Source organism: Strix aluco, chromosome 16 (genome assembly GCF_031877795.1).
Source record: "Strix aluco isolate bStrAlu1 chromosome 16, bStrAlu1.hap1, whole genome shotgun sequence".
In the NCBI taxonomy this organism is placed as follows: domain Eukaryota; kingdom Metazoa; phylum Chordata; class Aves; order Strigiformes; family Strigidae; genus Strix; species Strix aluco.
Window position 1 is genome coordinate 19,217,387 of NC_133946.1, and position 19,313 is coordinate 19,236,699.

At 38.3% G+C, this 19,313-nt stretch overlaps 1 protein-coding gene across 7 annotated transcripts in view; it reads left to right on the forward strand.

Annotated features, from left to right (window-relative positions):
* CHID1 (chitinase domain containing 1) overlaps positions 1 to 19,313 on the forward strand; it is a 117,193-nt gene that overhangs the window by 14,949 nt on the left and 82,931 nt on the right. For 3 of the 7 annotated variants that reach the window (XM_074842675.1, XM_074842674.1, XM_074842672.1), the window contains exon 9: positions 2,556 to 2,650. The exons of 2 other annotated variants lie outside the window; for them this stretch is intronic. In XM_074842675.1, the coding sequence (XP_074698776.1) occupies positions 2,556 to 2,650 (95 nt within the window). The remainder of the gene's footprint in view (positions 1 to 2,555; positions 2,651 to 19,313) is intronic. 2 more of the 7 variants (XM_074842677.1, XM_074842673.1) reach the window with 1 other exon arrangement.

Genomic DNA, 19,313 nt, shown 5'->3' on the forward strand with positions numbered 1-19,313 from the left:
AAGCCTTTTCAGGAAGACTGATTCTATTCCCACTTTCCTTCACCTCATTATAATGTTTAAAATGTCTAGCTTTGCTTTCAAAATTACCTGTGGTAATATGGGAGGATATTGTGTTTAAAACAGTGGAAAGCACTGTTGGGACACCGCAAAGTTTTAATTTATAGCGCAATAAATGAGCATTCTGCTATTGCTGTTTGGGGGAGAGGGGAAGAGTGCGTATTTGATGTACATAGTCTGTCTTGGCTGACAAATGGAAGTGAGCCTAAATTAAGTGTTTAACCATTAATTGTATCTGATTGCTAGAATGTTTTCAGTGCCCAGAGACCTGGCTTGACAGGTTAGCGAGTAGATGTTAATCTGGGTTTCTTGAGCAAGAATCTGCAGTTGTCCAGCTACCACTTTTCTTCCTGACCTTCTCCAAGTTGAAACTAATTATTTTTTGGCCAGAGCTATGCTGCTTGGATTTGGTGGCAGGAGGAGAGGAAGTGCCTGTCTTGATGGAGTCTGTTTTCAGTCCTGTCTGCTAGCTACAAATTAAAACTAGCAATCTAAATTGCACTCCTGCCCCTCTATCAGGCCACAAATCTCTGTCCTTCGTTTACAGTTGTAGGTTGTAGTTCTACACTCTATGCCTTTCTAGTTTTAAAATATGACTGCTTTTGTGCAGTCACTGTTTTTGTGGGTGCATCACTGCTTTTGTGGACACATTTTTACCTCTGCTGGCCAACCACCAGTGTCTGACATTGCCAAGGAAGGGGGGAACCTTGAATTTAATATTCACTTGATTTATTTTTTTCTGCACCTGGTTCAAAATAGTCCCCACTGCTTTTCTTCTTATCCTTCAGAGCATTGCTATCTGGGTAGAAAAATTTTAGGAGCTGAGGCAGATATGTGAAGATGCAGAGTGGCAGCGAGGGTGTTAGCCTTGTTTCTAAATGAAAAAGAAGAAGACATTATCTTGCTCTGCACCTATGTTAGGTTCTTTTGTGCTATTCTGCCCCTCCTACCCCCTCACCTTCTAAATAATTAAATTTAAAGTCAGCGAATATTTTGCATGGTATAGAGGTCTCAAAGTTCCTACAGCTAACAAAGGCAGCCAGGCAGAGAAGAGAGATCCCTGCAGATGAACAGTGTAGAATAATCTCAATGCCAGAGGAACTGATTCTTTGGTCAAATTTATCTTATATGTAGCATTTCTGACATCTAATAAAGGGTACACTCTTATTGCAGTTTGGGCATAATTAGTTAAAAAGGTCACTTAGCCTTGAGACACGAGTCAGTAGGAAAGAAGCTTAGCTAGTTTTAATACTGGTTTTGGTAAGATTTTGTCGTGTTGGAGCCGTGATGTGTATGTTGGAGTCAATAAATGTCTGTTTAGTTTAGTGTTGTGATTTTTTTTAATGCATTCCTATGGCAAAGGATTCTTCTTCGCTATAATTGTTTTGTCTGAATAGTTGCGCTCTTAATGTGGAATGCACACGAAGGAAATGGGAGGGGAAGCACTTTTGCACTACTGGAATGGGTCATGAAGTTGCTTTCTATTTGGTTCATGTTTAAGCATAGTTCTGAACAGATCTGGAATTCTGTGCTAATATCATCTGTCTGACTGCCTTCGTGGATCCATCCTACCAGTGGGTAAATATGAAAGTTGACTTTATTCTGAAAAATCAGATGACTTAAAGAAGGCAAACAGAAGGGCCATATTTCTAGTGCAAATTTAAGGTAATATTGGACGCCTCTTAACAATAGCCATTAAACTTTATTTCTGCGGTCTGTCTCTGAAGGATTTTCTATTAACATTGCCCTTCAAATCAGGAAGACTGGAAACAGTTTACGTGAGAATTTTGGAGTTTATTTTCCTGTTGAAGTGTTTAGAATATGGGTATGAAAATCAGCTTTTGTGAAAGTCTTTAAATTATGCATATGGAAGGTGATACTTCCAGATATGACATTGTCAAACATTTATTTTGAAGCTATACAATAACGTATAAACAAAAGAATTGTTCATACAGAAAAAAACAGCAGCAAAAATGTTTCTAAATACAGGCCTCAGAAATATCCCTTGAAGATAGCATGTCTTGCTGGGAAAGCATCTTTACAAATTCTCAGACCTCATATCCAGTAATACAGTGGCAACTTGAATTTATTCAACAGCTGCTTGTCTCAGAACAGTGTTTGGTTCTTCTGTTGATCTAATTCTTTTTACTGAATATGATCTCAAGAGGTGACCTGCTCTGATAAAATATGCTAACAATGTGTAGTTAGATTAAAATAAAACTCGGAAACATTTTACCCCCAAGGTGATCACCAGTTCCAATAAAAGTAAGACAGTCTCCAGCAGTTCAGTGTTCTTTGTCTTGGAAAAGGGTAAACCTCTGATGAGTCTTCCTAATTTTTTATTTTTTTTCCTGCTATGGTCATTTCCTACAAACTGTGTTTGGCTCTCTTGCCAGCTGCATCTTTTCAATTATTTCTACTGTTACTTGTTAACTTGTTCTTGCCAATATATAGCACCAGTTTTACTGCCTTTCCCTCTAACAATATATTTATATTTCAGGGAGTTGATTCACTTGCTCATTCACCTTTCTGAAGCTCTGCATGAAGCACAACTTAAACTCATACTAGTCATCCCTCCTGCAGTTGCAGCAGGGTGAGTATTCCTATTTAGATGGCAGGTTCCAGATGAGAAACACTTTCTTGTTTGATATACAATAAATTCAAAGCTTTGTTTATAGCTATGCAACTTAAATGAATAAGAAATTATTTGAGTTTGATTGGTAGTCCTGTCTTCATGCGTGTTGCCCTGAATAGTCTTAGTAACTATGTGTGTTCATACATACCTCATAACATTTGATGTCAAAATAACTTGCAGAGGGACCTCCTATTGTGGTGTTAACCCAAAATGTCTGGTAAGAACTTCCAGGAGGATAAGAGCAAAAACAGTTGTGGAGCTTAATGACTTGTTGCCAAGGAGTGAAAAGGGTGTCATCAAGGTAGCATACAAAAGAACTTTGTGAGCCTTTGGGCACAATTTCAGCTATGATAGATAATAGTTATTCTTTAAGTAAGAAAAACAGAACTACAGGAAGGAATTATGTCTATAATAGGGCTGTGGGTTTTTAAAATTATTTATTTTGACTTGATAGTTCATATGTGCAGAAAATACATTTAGTAAGAGGATAATATTTAGAATTTTTAATGATTCTGTTTATTTGTGCAATGATTCAAATCTGATGGATGTACCAGTTTATATGTTCTTCTGGCTCGACAGCAGCAAGCAGTTCGTATCCTTCAGTGTCTATAGCACAGAGATATTTACTTCCTAAGATTGTATTTATTGAAAAAACAAAACCTGTGTGGAAAATGAGACTGTAATTTAATTGTATGTGGAAGGAATCTGAATCCTCTTTAAGTTTTTACATTTTTAGGAAAAGATTCTACATTGTCTTTAAGTGATGTATAGTAAAACCAAAAAATCTCTGTTTTATTATATCTCTAGTCTTTTTCTGGGAGAAAAAAAAAAAAGGCACTCCAGTATTCTGGTATTTTGGGGAGAGTGTGTCTAGGCCTTCTGGGTTTTGTATGATCAATCAGTGATTACCTCCATGTGAGAGTGAGCAGGTAGAGCTGAAGACAAGGGTGGAAGGTGATTCAGAATACCAGCAGAGTGATGTGACTTCATTATTGTAATTTCAATTTGAAATGTGGGCTATGCCAGTGTTATACAGCTTTATTAGCAAGAGTTTTGCCAGTATCCATCAGCCATTTGGTAACATTTGTTTGCATTTGGGTGCCCTTCCAGGTCAAAAGATGCATGGTATCCTTGCGTTGTAAACATAGCTATCTGTTGTGCTACCTTCTGGAATAGTGTTTATGGTATACAGTAGTGCTACAAGGATATACAAGGAATACATCATGCCTTTCAGAGAATTGTGGTAATAAGTGTTACCTTATTCCCAAAACTACCGGGTTCTGAATCTCTGTATTCCACCCTTCACTTTCCTTGCTTCTCAAAGGTAATGAGTGTCCCTGTTACACTGTGGATAGGCCGAGTGTTAAAGTTATGTATATGTCATGGATGATGGCCTTTTCCTGTCAGTTAGATGTTCCAAATTCCTATTAGTTGTTTTTAAGAGGTTTGGTGGGGGCTCTTGTCATATGGGACTGCAGAATAATGAAGCATAACCTATTGTAGAGGATTACATACCCAAAACAGTCTTCATAAAGTAATTATGTTGCAGTGGGTTCTGCTGCCTGCAGACGACAGATGGGACACACGTCCTAATCCTCTGTTTTGCTTATTCCATATCTCTGAATTTTACCTAATGAAACAGGTGCCTCCTCCTGGTTATGCAGATATTTTTGGCTTACTGGCCTTGACTTGCTGATAATGATAACTGGGGAAGACTCGCACAGTTGGCAATGCAAGATTTTTTTTCCCAAGTTTCCTTCTTCCTTCAAGCTCTTCAGCAACCTTACGCCTGCACATGAAAATTCAGTAATACAAGTCAATCTTAAACAGAGAGCTATTATTAGGTATTTTTCAGATGACAGTTAGTAGACAGCTAAAGAAAAATATTACAGCGTCTTATTTTTCTCACCTTGGGCTGTATAACAGTACGGACAGGCTCACAGCCACTACAGTTTATGACAGTTTAACAGCACAGTTTCAGGATGGTGGTGTACAACCTCCTAAATTTCTTGTAGGCTGTCACAATCTTTCAGTGTATATTCATTTTCAAGGTGCCAAAAAGGCTGAGAAAATGGAATGCCTGAGCAGGCTTGTAAATGTGTCTCTGCGTTTGGACTTTTCCCTATGATGGTCTCAAGTTTTTGTTGAGTTTTGTGGGGAGGTCCAATAGCATGAGGGGGAAACAAGGCATTTCTGCCTACAGATATCTGTGCAGACCTTAAATGCTGCCTGCTGAAAAGATTCAGGGACCCTGTAGTAGGTGACTAAAAACTTGTCTATGTGCTGAGATCAGTTAGCATCTGCACTGTAACTGTGATGTCCCCTCCTCTGTGGGTTAGTGATGTAACTCCATCCAAACCAGTTCCTGAATACAGGATATCTACTTTCTGCCATCGTAAGACTGTAAGCTCAGAATAATATCTACCTGTAGTTTTGTTCTTCAACAGCTGTATGAAATCTGATTGCACTTTATTTTCTGTAAAACCATGTACTTCAGGATGGTTTTTGTTGCTTTTTTCCACTATTGCACAGTATAACTGTTTTACATCCTTAAAATGAAGTAGCTAATTTAATGCAAAAATCCCTTTGCTTCCATGTGTGGCTGGCCACCAAATTTTGATAGGCAGAAACAGAAAAGCAATGTGTTGAAGAGTATGGCAAAAGCAAACAAAATAAATTCCATGTAAATTGGTAAAGTAATTGTAAAGTTATTGTGAAATAGTATCTGTGCAGAGCCCTTTTCTTTAGGGACTGAAGGTCTCTTGACAGCCTAGCTGCATTTTGAGGAGATTCCTTCCTATCACTCAAGCCCCTCTGTTTCTAACTCAGTTCTGGTGTTTTTTGCATCATGTTTTGTGAGACACGTTAGTCATAGAACAGAACTAATTTCTGGTGCATTATGGTATTAAGAGAGTAGATCCAAGTCTCAAGACAACACTAGACTTACGTTGTTGTTTCTTTTTCTCTAGACATGGTGTGGCTTGTTCCCTTTTCCTCCCTGTGCTCTGTATCTTCCATGGTCTTCCCATGTCAGAATACACACTCTATGATCCCGAGGCAGTTTGGCATGCTGCTACACTCCAAATCTTGTAATGCCCAAAAATGAATGCACTATATAAATGGGGTCAAGAATTTATTGTTTGTCCACTTATGTTTTAATGGTCTGATAGTCCCAATTATCTAGTTAATACAGAAAAGCCTCATTAACATTACAGCTAGAATTGTTATGCAGAGCCTTCCTGCTTTCTAACCCTTTTTTATGGTGTAATGCTCCTGTGGGTCCCGAGGTTGACACTCAGTATTCCTTCAGCAGAAGGATGACTCATCAGCATGGTGAGGTCTTTCTCAGGAGCAGTGTTTCATGTTGGAGGTTTCTTCTTTTGTCAGCCTTGGGTTTCACTTGGGGCTATTTCACATGTTTTCTAACAACGTGCTTCCTCTCCATTGGCTCTCAGCCAAAGTTTGAAGTTTGTGCAAACTCTCCGGTTGGTCAGACCTCTTCTGTATGTGGCATTCCCAGAGCTGGAGGCAGTAGTCACTTGACCACCACAAAATTACTTGAAAGAAAGTTCAGGCCATAAGATGCAAAGGGTTTTAAAAAGGAGGAAGCTTTTAATCAGCACTGTTTCTCAGGATGAGTCATCACATGTGTTGCAAGTAATCAGAGCTACAGGGCAGGTATGTTGTTCCCTACTGTCGTGGATGTCTTTGCGCAGCTGTTGAGAGCCACTTCTGTGGCTGGTAATACTTGAGTCTCAGGAAGCCAGCTTTCTCTGTCGAGAGAAGCTTGAGAGTCATTAAGGTTTGCTTCAGAATATAAATGCTTAGGTACTTTTTCTGACACATGGATGACTTTGCTGGTAAAACTTTCTACTATAGGGAAGGTTCCAGGAACTGAACCACGCTTTTTGCTATTGCCCTCTGAAATGCTAACATGGCTCCCAGTAAGCCAAAGCGTTATATGCCTTGTTGTATTAACTCATTGCACCACAGAGCAAGAACTGTATTACTTCTTTATAAGTAAAGACATGAAAACTAAGTCCTTAAAAGTCTATTCCTAGCTCATGAGATAACCTTTGCAACATTCACAGACCATTAATACTCTCATTTCTTGCAGATTTCTCTGGAAAATTGGGGGTTGGTATGCCATGGATGTTCAACGGTGATAACAAATACTTTGAGATTCTTGTGCTTTCGTTAAGTTAAAAATAATGAGAAATTACAGTGTCTTCTCTCCTGTCATTTATTGCAATCTTTCACGCTGCCCTCTTATGATCTACAATTCATCCCAAATGATAGTTCCTTTTTAAAGCAATTTTCTCTTGCCATTAATTGTAGGCTCTTACAGATAAAGCAAAGGAGAACACTTTAAAACATTTTTCTAAAATGCTTTATCAGACACTTCATCACACAGATGCTTTTTAAAATGCTAGTGCATGCTCTGGTAGAATTTAAGTAATTGCTGTAAACAATGTTCACATTAAAGTGTATTTGCTCCTTTTGGTGGTAGAAAGTGGAGAATAGTATAGACCTTAAGATTCCTGTTCATTGTGATGCCTATTGACATTACCAGATTCAGTCTCATAGCCAGAGGGACCTAAAGTTGTTTTGTTTATATACAGTCACATGGGGCTCTACAGTCTAGTGTTTGTAAATCCTGAACAAGACTTGAAGCCACTATAAGCCCTCTGGATTCCTGACCACAGTTTGCCTTGACCAGAATTTGCTTTGATATGGTAACTGTACCTTTCAGGAGTATTTCGCAGAGGAACACCACACTGAGGTTTGGACCTTGTGTTGTCATTGCCCCTCCTGCTGCTGTCCTGCACATAGACATGATAGTGGGCTCACAGTTCCAAAACCTTTCTGAACTGGGATTTAGAGATGTTCTCTAAATTAGAGAGCTGGGAAGAGCAGTCTGTCTAAAGTGAAATTTTTAACCTGAAATATGTATTGTGTGCTTGTCCCTAAATGACCTTATCAGTAGAGGAGTAGTGAAGTATTCTTGTTTTCTAGCTGTGGGAAGCAACTCTCATGGTTTATATGAAAGAATCCAAAAGTCTTATTCTCCTAAACCAATTATTTTGTTTCTTTATGCATTCCTAAAGTTTCTGGGATTTATTCACAAACCCTTATTGCCCAGGAGAATGCATTAGTCACTTTCTTTTCAATTAATGCTGTTATATAAGCCACCTGTCTGTCTTCCATGTATGTCTTCCTATTTCATTAACTAGAAAAAACACTTTAACTTCTTGAGTAAATAGGTAGCTGAAAGTACATTCATAAGTTAAGGAAACATCTGAAAACTTTCACAATGTCCATGCATGCTTTGAAGTTTAGAAGTACAATAAGCAGAATCCTGATATTTTCTTTCTGCCTTACTTGACTTTTTAGACAGTAGTTGTACTTTAAAATTTTTGATTTGTAGGATAACAAGGCTTCAACTGAAAAGTGCTTCCTTCCCATTATGTATTAAATATCTTGTGTCCTGAAACTCACTTTGGGTTTTAACACTTACACGTGGTTGAAAGTGTGCTTAATGCATCTTATATTCTTTATTTTTTGGAATCACTGTAGACTGTTAATCAAAAATACAGCAAAAGGCATGGAAATAAGTACCATCAAGAATCAAATAATGTTTTAGAGTTCAGCAGCTGGCAAAAGACTGATAAAGGAGACATGAGCTGTATGTGGAATACCCTAAGCAGCTGGGATGCTAGGAGCTGAAACATTGTTCCTTTTGTGTTCTACCCTGATTAAAATTTAAAGAGAGAGCATAGTTAAATGTAAGCAGTTTATTTAGGATTTGTAATTTAGACTTCTTTGATATGCATTAAGATCAAAGCAGTCTAGCAGCAAATGCTGTCTGAAAGGAGACACTTTTAAGAGCTAAAAATACTGTTTTGCTTAGGGAAAAGCAGTCTCGAAAATGCAGCATTGCACATGAGATCAAGTGCATGATGCAGGAAGGAAACATACTGGGTCATCTGTTTTTAACTTCTTGAATTCAGCTTTTGCAAGCAAAACCCGAGACTGATCCTCTAGCTGAAGCTTGTTTTCGTAACTAAAGGATCCAGGGAAGACTTTGGTTTTTGGTTTGCTTGTGAAATGTTCTGGCCTAAAAGAAAACTTCACTTGAAAAACAATTTAAGTTTTTTTTAAATTCAGACATTTTATATGTTCCTTTGCAGCATTTTTTTATGTATCTGCTTACAGCATTGTCCAGCGACAGCTGCACTAGTATAATCAAGGGGTGGGGACAGGTGTGGAGGCTGATTGGGAGGCTGGAATCTCTCTAGCAAGCTTTGCTGTCACAGAGAATGCATGTAGAGCTACCATGGTGGCAAACACAGATTGAGATACTTAGTATTTCCATCCACCTGATGTCCAGGAATTGCCTGATTTTCCTGCAAACATAAGTGATTTGCAAGAGAGAGGAACAGCAGGAGCCAAAGCTATGCTCTAAAAAGTGTGTGTGTTATGCTGTGACTCTCCTTAGGGGATGGGAGACTTGTGGTTGGGTATGTCTGAAGAGAGGTGCTAGGATTGCTGTGTTATGTAAATGGTTTCTAGAGCAGATGGTTTGCTGAAGAATTCCAGCCTGTCTTCGAACAGATTGTCTCAAAATGTTAGAGTGTTGCTGCTTTTAACATGCATGGATATGGATATGGATGCATGTATAAACTATATGAGTACCATTTCTAAAATGGCAATGGGTAGCCAGGCGTATTCTGGCCATTGGTGATGGTGGGTAACTCCATTTGTGCTGACTAATCCTGGGCTTGATTAAATTCCTGGCTTAAATATGTGCACTTTAATGATTATTGTACTGCAGAAATTATACTGGTGAAAACTGTGTGGATGTTTTTATACCGATACCACAAGCTTCTTTCTGAATAGGATGGCTGTGCTGGAGTGAGCTACCTTTATGCCTAAATATGCTGTCAAAAAAAAAAAAAAAAAAGAGAGGGCAAAGAGGTCTTGAAATTTGGATGCACCTGTTCTCTTAAATCTGTAAATCAGAGGGATTGAGCTGGTTACTTTATTTGTTTCTCCATACTTACATGCTTTATAATATGTTACAGATGCTTTTTCAAAGGCAAAAAGTGAGGCTTTGAATAGTAACGTCTTTCCTGTCTGCAAGTAAATTGAATTTAATGTGACTAGATTATTACATATTTTGTCCAGGTTCAACAACTGTTTTATGCATGGTGTTTCTCACTTACTGTGAAGAAAACAGTAAGTAAAGAAGATTCTTAAGTTTATTTAGATGAACTATCATAGGAAAGAGCATCAGTAATACTCCTGTTTCCTGCTGTCCTGAGACAGAGCAAAGGCAGACAAAAAGCTCACAGGAAATAGCATGTTGTCTTTGCAGGGATTCTGAATCTAGCCATGGTTGCATAACCATGGCCTTTCTGGCATTTGTGGTTTATTACAGACATTAGACACATGGTATAATTTTGTTAAGGATCAGCTTGGTATACACTAAGTAGTTAAAAGCTCTTAGTTTTGCTAAACACATTGTTAAATAACTCCGTATTTACAGACAGGTTGTTAGTGGTTACTTTTCTTGGACTTTTATTTTCCCCTAAAGTATAATCCTTTGCACAAAGTAGCAATAAAAAATGGCACTGCTCTGTCACTTCATAATATAACACTGTGCTCTTTACCTGCATTTTGATGGTTAGGATATGCACCAAGCAGTTTGTCCTGTGTGATGGATATGCTTTTAAAACACCTATCTTTAGGTTACAAGACAGTAGCCGCTCCTTGAATAGCAGATGATTCTTCATCTCTTGAAGTTGTATGGAATCTGTAAATGAGAAAAAGTAAAATCTCAAGTAAACAAGTAAACTCAGTCACCGAGGCAAGCAGCTCTGGTGCCGGCACGATCCGCAGCAGGTTGCTCCAGTGGTGCACGGGGCGTTCCCGAACCGGAGGAGGCCCAGGGAAGCTGAGCAAGGCGCCAGAAGCCTGCAGCTTGTGCCAACCTGGCTGGCGGGGCCTGGACTGGCCAGAAGCAATGGTGGCCAAGCCCCGCCACACGTATAAAAGCCCCTGGGGGGCATGGTGTGGCAGTTTGTGTGAAGGGCATGGAGGAAGCTCTGCCAGCTCAACCAGGGAGCAATGGTATCCATCTGGCAGAAAGCTGTGGCCTCTCTAAACTCTGCATCTGCCATGGCCGACACAGCTTCCCAGACAGAGCTCTGGTGGGAACATGCTGGTGCCCCGGTGGACTTGCAGTGTTAGGTTAACAGTTGGACTCGATAATCTTAAGGGTCTTTTCCAAGCTACGTGCTTCTGTGAGATATCTTGACTTATCTGACATGCCATTGAGAAATTTTTTGGGGTCTTTTTTAAGGAAGATCACATTTTAGACACTAAGGGCTTGTTTTGTCATACCCTGAGTATATGATGAAGCTATGAAAAGCACTGGTTATTTTGTCACTGTTAAGAGTCTTAGAATTACAGACAAAAAACCTGTTAAAGTAGTGATTGCTGTGTTTCTGGAAAAAAAACCAAACAGCTACTTAAAACCTCCAAAACTTTGCCGTTTTGTATGTATCAATCATAATTAAAATGCATGGAAGACAGTTTTAAAAGCAGATTGATTCAATTGTCTAAGCCCCAGGTAACACAAGGCAGCTTTATACTTCAGTAATTTTATCAAGTCTAGCATGATACTGCTAGATGTATATCAGACCTTGATCCTTGGTTTAAGTACTAGTATGCAATATAGCTGTTGTTCTTACCTGTGTCTTAATAACATGCTTACCAATACAAAGCAGGGGACATTGAGCAGTATGTTTTCATTTAACCTTATGGGATGTGGTGTTTGGGATTGTTAGCAAGAATGAAGTACATCGTAAACAAATCATTGGAGGTATTACTGTCCTCATGAAGTTCTCGAAAATACTACTACTGGTAAATTGCATACACTTTAGCTAGAATAAATTGTTATCTCCTGGCCAGTTTCTGATAGTATATATCAAACTAGTATTTAAATTAAAAATAAGCATGTTTGTATTTGATAAAAGGGGCACTTAACCTCACAGTTTCACATCTGGCAGAAGGACTGGGAAGCATTAGTGGAAATATGAAATATGGTTCCTTGTCTCTAAAACAAAAGCTCTCAGTATGAATTTGATGTAAGTGCCAGCTTTCTTAAAATAGTCCACTCTGCAAATGTACGACTGTCAGACTGGGATGGCATTTCAGGTGGTACCCATCAGCAAATCTTGTATGGAATAAATAAACCAAAGTCTGTTAATGTTTTAGTATGGGTCATATTTTCTAGACCTTGAATCGTTCTTCTCTGGATTATCTCTAAATCTCCTACATCTTCCTTAATATATGATTCCCTGAACCGTATATTTTAAGCTGTGGCCCTTGGATTTTCCAGGAAGAAATATATGTCCCTATGATACAGAGCAGAATATATAGGACAGCGCAAATCAATTGTATGGCACATGCCTAGCAAGTCTAGTATATTCTGGATACGTTACAGCTGTTTTATATGCAGTATAAATATCAATCTTTGCTGGTCCTCTGCAGAGGCTGCTGGACCTCTGTAAAATCAGGGCCAAAGAAATGCTAGGGCAATATATCTCATATGAAAGTGACCTAAAGCATTTTCCTGAAACAGTAAGGCTGATGGATTGGTTTTAAGTATGTGGGAGATACAAGATTGGTCAGTAAACATTTAACAGGAGGTGATCAGATCTTGAAGTTATTCCAGAAACACTGAAAATTGCCTGGGATTAATTCCATGAGATTAAGTAATGATGGATATAAAATACTGTTTTAAGGAGGGAAAAGCAAAACATGGAAATGCATAGAAACTTTCTGGACAGACCTGTGTTGAAAGAGGATGAGACAATTTTAAAATGCCGAGGCAACAGTGCTGTGAGATGTAGGGAAAGGGACACTTTTCACTTTGAGATGATTGTCAGAGAGCTTTCAGGGTGATAAAAGGTAATTATTCTGTTCTCAGTGCTGGGTAGGTCTCATGGAAAACTGAGTCTGGGGTACTATATTTATAGGAGGATGTAGAAAAATGAGAGTGTTCAGAGGAGAGCAAGAAAAATGGCTAGAAGTATAGATAATGTCTCCTTTGAGGAAAGTTTGAAGAACTGTATTTAGTATATTAAAAAGAGGAAAAAAGTGTCAGGAGACATAATAAGTCCTCAGATGTGTCAACAGAGGCTGTACAAGTGACAGTGATACATTGGTCTTTACATCAGCTTCGAAGAAAAGGATAAAAATACTCTTAGTTTATGGTAAAGAATTCTTAGGTTGAACACTAGAAAGAGTAGTCAGATGACAAAACATTGTAGAAACACCTAGGAAAATTTTGGAATCTTCATACACGTTTTGAACTTGCACATCTAGGTAGCAGGTGATGCACAGCAGTTTAAGGAGAAAAGGGAGAGCAGCACCTTTATTAATTTCTTTGGGTGGCAGAATTAATGCTCCATAATGTCTATTTGGCAGAAGAGTGCAAGGAAGCAGAGCTGAGCCAGTGGGAGAAAGAAGAAAGAGAGTACTCTCTGTTGTGAAACTTTCATCCTCTGTCCCAGAAACAAAGCAAACATTCACAAATACACCTTCCCTCTGTTTCTGTTGAAGAGCTGTGGGCAGGTCTTTGTGCAGCGGACTAAAGCTAGCCTTACTCTTTTTTTAATAGATACTTTTGAAGGCTTTCTTTGTTAAGCCTTCCTAATAAAGTTTTAGATAAGCTAGAAATCTAGAGAAGTTTTTCTTCTAGTTGAGATTAAAAAAGGGTGAGTGGGGCCGACACAGCAAAGGAATGGAGAGAGCTGAAGATACCTAAGTCAGGTTTTGGCATCCTGTTCTTAAATTGAGACTTTATAGGCTTGCTTTTAGCCTCAGTGAATTAAAATGACAGGTAAACATTTCCAAAATCACGTCTAAAGCACTGAAGAAGCCCATACTGTTAAATTTATAACCTTATTTGAATTTTCATGAGTTGTCTAAATTTGACAAAACATGCCTATGACAAAACGCTTTCTGTCAGATACCGTGCTGGCTGTTTTCTCCTTGCTCTGAAAAGCTTGCCACATCTGTATGTGAAGCACAGAATCTCAAAGTGTGTTGCTGCTCCCCATCCATTCTCAGCTAAGTGCAGTTACATCCCAACCATCATTTTTAACTGCTGCTTCTTCCTGTGGCTGATCTCTAGTTTGATTGGAGAAAAAAAAGTTGAAAATCATAACACTTCTTACATTTCAAACAGTCTGAAGTCGTAAGATTTGGTAACTGATTTGGGTTATGCTGAGGTTAAGTGTTCTTGACACTACATTTTTTTTAAAAGCAATGAGAAGTTGTTGGCAGAGGGTATTTTTGGTTTATGTGTGTATTATGAGACAAGGGACTTTGAGAAAAACTGAAAATATCTCAAGAGTATTACTGTTTTTAGAGTAGGGAGATTATAAAGCCTTGGCAGTGTTTTACTGTGATTCAGCAATTTTCCTCTTCTCAGCCTCAAAGTGATTTTGATTTAAGCCATTAAAGAGAATGCATTATATGTTCAAATGGCGCTTACTACTATTTTGAAATTTTTCATTATAGTATACTCGTTGTTCTAGGAGCTGGATCTGTTGACATTCCTGAACAAGGTCAGGAGGAATGTTCTGTACTGGTTTTGCTTTAGTTTTGTAATAGTGGGGGCGGAGGGTAGACAAGACTGATTCTAAATTCCTGTATTTTTGTCATGAAAAGACTAGCTGTCTTGTTTGGTAGCTTTGAAATGTCATTCTTCATTCACTGAACAGTAGGGTTTGCTATGGTGATATGTGAATATATGGAGCTAACCTAGCTTCTTTTAGGAGATTCCTGAGGAAAAAAAAGAGGCAGTTAACACAGATTCCTGTTTAGTGCCATGCTTTTTAAGCAGAATTATTCCAAGACTGATAGTAACCTGGACAAATATTTAGTCTTTTCTAAAAACATGTAGCTGAAATCCTTCCAGGACTATATGGGGGCTGTAAAGGTTAGAGTATACTAATCCTTTCTTTGGGAAGGAAGAAATTGTATTTTCAGGAAAGCAAGACTTTGTCTTGTTAAAAACACATTTTTTGGTGGAGTAGAAAGTGAAGAGAAAGCTTTTCTGTAGAAATTGGGAAGCTTTTCATAGTGTCTCTGCTGTTTATGACATATTTGTGTAACAGGGTTTTCCTCCTTTAGACCACTAGTTGACTGTTCAGAATAGATGGCTGTTTCTTTGTGTTTTTCATTTGTTGTGAGAATCAGCTGTCTCAGGCTTGACTATAAGTTTTATGGATCAAGATCCACCTTTGTATTAGGGGGAATGCTAGAATTGTTCTGTATGCTGTCAGCAAGGTATGTAACAATGGATTTGGGGCACACACACACTCCCCCCCCCGAGTTTTTAAGGGATTTATCTATTTAAAATGTTCTTGCAAAAGTTCAAGTTATTACTACCTTTGTTATGCTATATTTAGTATAATCTCTTAAATGAAATACAATAAGAAAATGCTCAAACAATATACATTTGTTGTCTGAAGTTTAAAAGAAAGCCAGGCAACTGAATTAATGGACGTTACATGTTAAGCAGCTGGAAGTGGAGATGGCTGAAAAGCAAGATTTCCAATTTATGCCAAAACATCCTGCAAACCAGAAGTTTTTATATTCAGGTGCTTCAGCTTACTCCACTGTCATACTGTTTTAGTACCTGTTTGTTCTTTAGAGAGTTTGCAAAACACTTCTCTGCTATGCAGCAGTCTTGCTCACAACTTTTTACTTGCTCGTGAAACACATGCAGTTAAATCTGTAGCTGAGCATGTATTTCATTTTTCACTGTTTTAGATTCTAGGTTTTGAAAAGAACATATTAAAGCTACTGCAGTCTTGGCAAATAATCCATATCAAATTTGTCTGTCTTTATTGCCTCCTTTGAGATGCACAGCAGTAGTGCAGCTGCTTTCATTTGAAAGCTGCAGGAACCCAAACCACTTTTCTCTCTTCAGATACCTGAATGTAATGTATGCTCCTCATTCAGAATGCGGCAAGCATCCCTAACTTTGAATGTTTATATTTGCATATGTAAGAGTGAAAAAAAACAAACTACAGCCTTTCTCCCTGTTAGTTAAAGCTTCTCTAGGTACGTACGGTTAGTGTTTTCCACACCTAAACTTCCACTTCTCTAAAATTAAGATTTTAGCTACACAGTTAATTCTTTATTCTTGCTGCAAAAAACATTGTAGACGCGAAGGACTGTCTTAAGTAGCTTCAGCTCTTTCTTTCCAGAGCTGCTGTGCAATGAAAATTACCAGAATCTATGCAGTCTTCATTACTGCTATCCAGTAGCGGTGGATATCAGCTCAGTTTTGCTACCCTGCCTCTTGGGAAAGATTGGCAGCAGGGCAGACAACTTGTCCCTCATTTTACTTTGTACTGTTGTGCTCTTGTCCTCCTTTCCTATAAATACACATTCGTATTTGGCTGAAAAGTAGGAAAAGTACATAATGGGAAGTTGCTTGTTGGCCTCACAGTTGCCCAGTTCAATGGATGTCACAATTGACCAGTGTTTAGTATGTGTGATAAAGGAAACAGGTGTTTTAGTCTCTTAGAAGTTGATTATGAATGCATGCTTTTAATAATTAAGGTAATCTGTGTTTTCCACTAGGAGTCTGTCATCTTTAGAAGTTGCTGCAGATTCAATTGCCTTGCAATAGCTTTGTGTATACAGAATGATATGTTTGTGGGTTCACTGTTCCAGTATATATGCACAGTTTTCCTTAGGAGCATTTCTAGAAAGTAGTAATATGCAAGTCAACAGCAGGGTAATTTTTATGATAATGTTTGGTAAGCAAATTCAATTAAATTATAAACAGCTTCTAAGATGTCTCTGTTTTAGAGTGAAATGGGGACTGTCACTTACTTTTATCATCATTCTCAGGCAGGACTGTGTGGACCAGAATGTAAAGCCTTGAAATTTTGGTAAGTAAATAATGCCAGGGATCAAAGCAGCAAGGAAACCTAATGCTTGTTTCAGATGGAGTTTTAAGTTATCAGATTATGTCAAATAACAGCATACTAGAAAAAAAACTCTGTAGAGTAGTGTTTATTAAGTAGGATTCTGTTTTACCAATACTTACATTTGACGTTATGCAAGGTTAAAATGTTTGAGAAACCTGGACATAATCTTATTTTATTGGAATCAATAATACTTTTGCTGCACTTTTCTGATCTTTCTACATGTCTGATTATCTTCCTTACTTTTCCTTCAAATTTGACAAATGAGGTCACATAAAAGCAAACAATTCTAAAAGTGACCAGTGTGTATTCATTGTAGAATTAGCTAGTATATACACCAAGTATGCTCTCCCATGCTTGCTGTTGCTAATAAAAAATTTGATGCTGGAAGACAATCTTTTTTGGCAAGCGATATACAGAAGACGGGAGTTGGGAAGGAATATCTGTTTCCTCTTTGTTGTGCCTGGTTGATAATAGAACATTGCCCTCCATTATTCCTGTAGTCATCAATCTTCTGGTGAGCATCCTAAAAAAAAAAAAAAGGCAGTGTCAGGAATATGGAGAGTACAGTTACATATCAAGAGATTTTGAAATCAGGCTCAGTGCATAAAATTCAGCACTCAGAAAAGCATAGAAATGGCTCTTAAGTGGGCTGTCTAGGCTAGCTGACTGGCATAATAGTTTTTATTGCATATTAGAGAACCTGGAAAATACATGTGACTTGGATCACAAGATACAGCTTGAGATACGAGTTTATATTGAGTGGAGCAGAAAACTGGGTAGGCAATGACTACTGACTACTTCTGAGTAACAGTTATTGGAGAAAGTATAATAACCTTTTCAAATTACAGTAATACTGTTGAATCATACTCAGAGTCATGCTGTTGGGCTCATGGGTTTTGTTTCTTCCCTGTGTAAGTAAAGGCTTAAAATATAGGTCTGTCAGTCACATCTCTTTTTAACTGAATTCTGTTAGCTGCAGCAAATCTGGATGCTTGTTAATGGCTCTAAAATACATCTGTTTCCCTCGCCAATGACTTCCCTGGTTTTGCTGCTGTTTGTTGGGCTGCCAGCTCGGTACAGCATGGCTCTGACTACAGCCATGAAAGGTTCAATGCCTTTTGTATAGATTTAGAAAGGACTTGAGAGGAAGAGCCACTTAAAAGTGGCTTTTTAAAGACTATGCCTTACTATATAAAATTAATGTAGCCAAGGTCTGACTGCACTGACACATGCTGAAGCAGGTGTACACATTTGTTTTTGAATTCCCACTAGGGGGAATCATTAAAATAATCTGTAGGTCAACTAACAATGGTCAAAGAGAAGAAAAAGTGGAATGTATTCCTCACCATGTCTGGCGTTTGTGGCTCTACCAATTCTGAGCCAGCTGCTGTAGAGCAATTACTGCGTAAGTTTCAGTGTGAAGTTGGAAAACTTTCAAAAAAAAAAAAAAATTATGAGCATTTTAATCTTTGCAAGGCAGAATTAAGCCTACATTTGGTGTGTTAGAGTTTTTAAATTAAGCTCATATGCTCCAGGGTGCAAGGCTGTTTTGTGTGATGTTCTCTATTGGAGCATGGCTTGCCTGGGCATTAAGCCCTGGCATGAAAGGCACTAGAATAGTTTGGAAATTGGGACAACCAAATGGTGACACAGTGGATGTTCATTTATGCATAGTCTTGCTTAAATGACTCCTCTGAAGAGTCTGAAGCAGCATAACAGAAACAGCATTAAAGGAGAGCAGTTAACCTCCCCAAAAATGGAATCAGTAAATACAATGACAAGTATCAAAGGAAACTTTTTCTTCTTTGCTATTCAGATTGTCTGTTTTTGTCAGACAGGTGAATTGTTCAGTTGAAACAGAAGTTTCAGATACAAATTCTTAAATTACTTGAAAAATACAGTGTAAGTGGTGCAGACTGGTTTGCCAGCATGCCTCAGCTCTGAGGACAGCAGTTTTCAGGCTCATTTGTCCCTAGGTGTCTGCTGGGATTTTATGCTTTCTTTTCAGGTTATATAATTGTTGGCATGTTTCTCCTTCTTGACTTCTGTTACTGGTTTAAACCAGATGGGCCACAGGTAATTAGTTTGGCTTCAGGAAACTGTGTAGGCTTCTCCATGACAAGAACAGATCCCGTGTTTCTCCCCATTTGGAGAGCAAGTACTGCAAAGGCAACAGCTGGGATGGGATGTGTATATTAAGGAAGAGTGCCAGCCCTCAATGTTCTGTAAAAATTTCATTTGGTACATAAATACCATTTTGTTTCCTAATGAAAATCCAGCAAGTTTTTACTTGTCAGTCTGTTATCATTTACAGTCCCTTAGTGATGTGAAGCACTCATATTGTGTGAGGTAACCACTCCCATCTCTTTTGTATTGTGAATCTGTAGTACTCCGTTGCAATGTTCTTGCTTGTCAAGCTGGCTAGGTTTTGTTGGGTTTTAAATGCCTATCCTAATCTAATCTGAGAATTTGGTAAAGAGATTATTGTCTTTAAGAAAACTTGAACATGGTTAGTAATACTAATAAAACCAGTCAGGTTTGTGTTCTTAGGATGCACTTGGTAGAGGGGTTTTTTTGTTTTAATATTTTGAATTGTG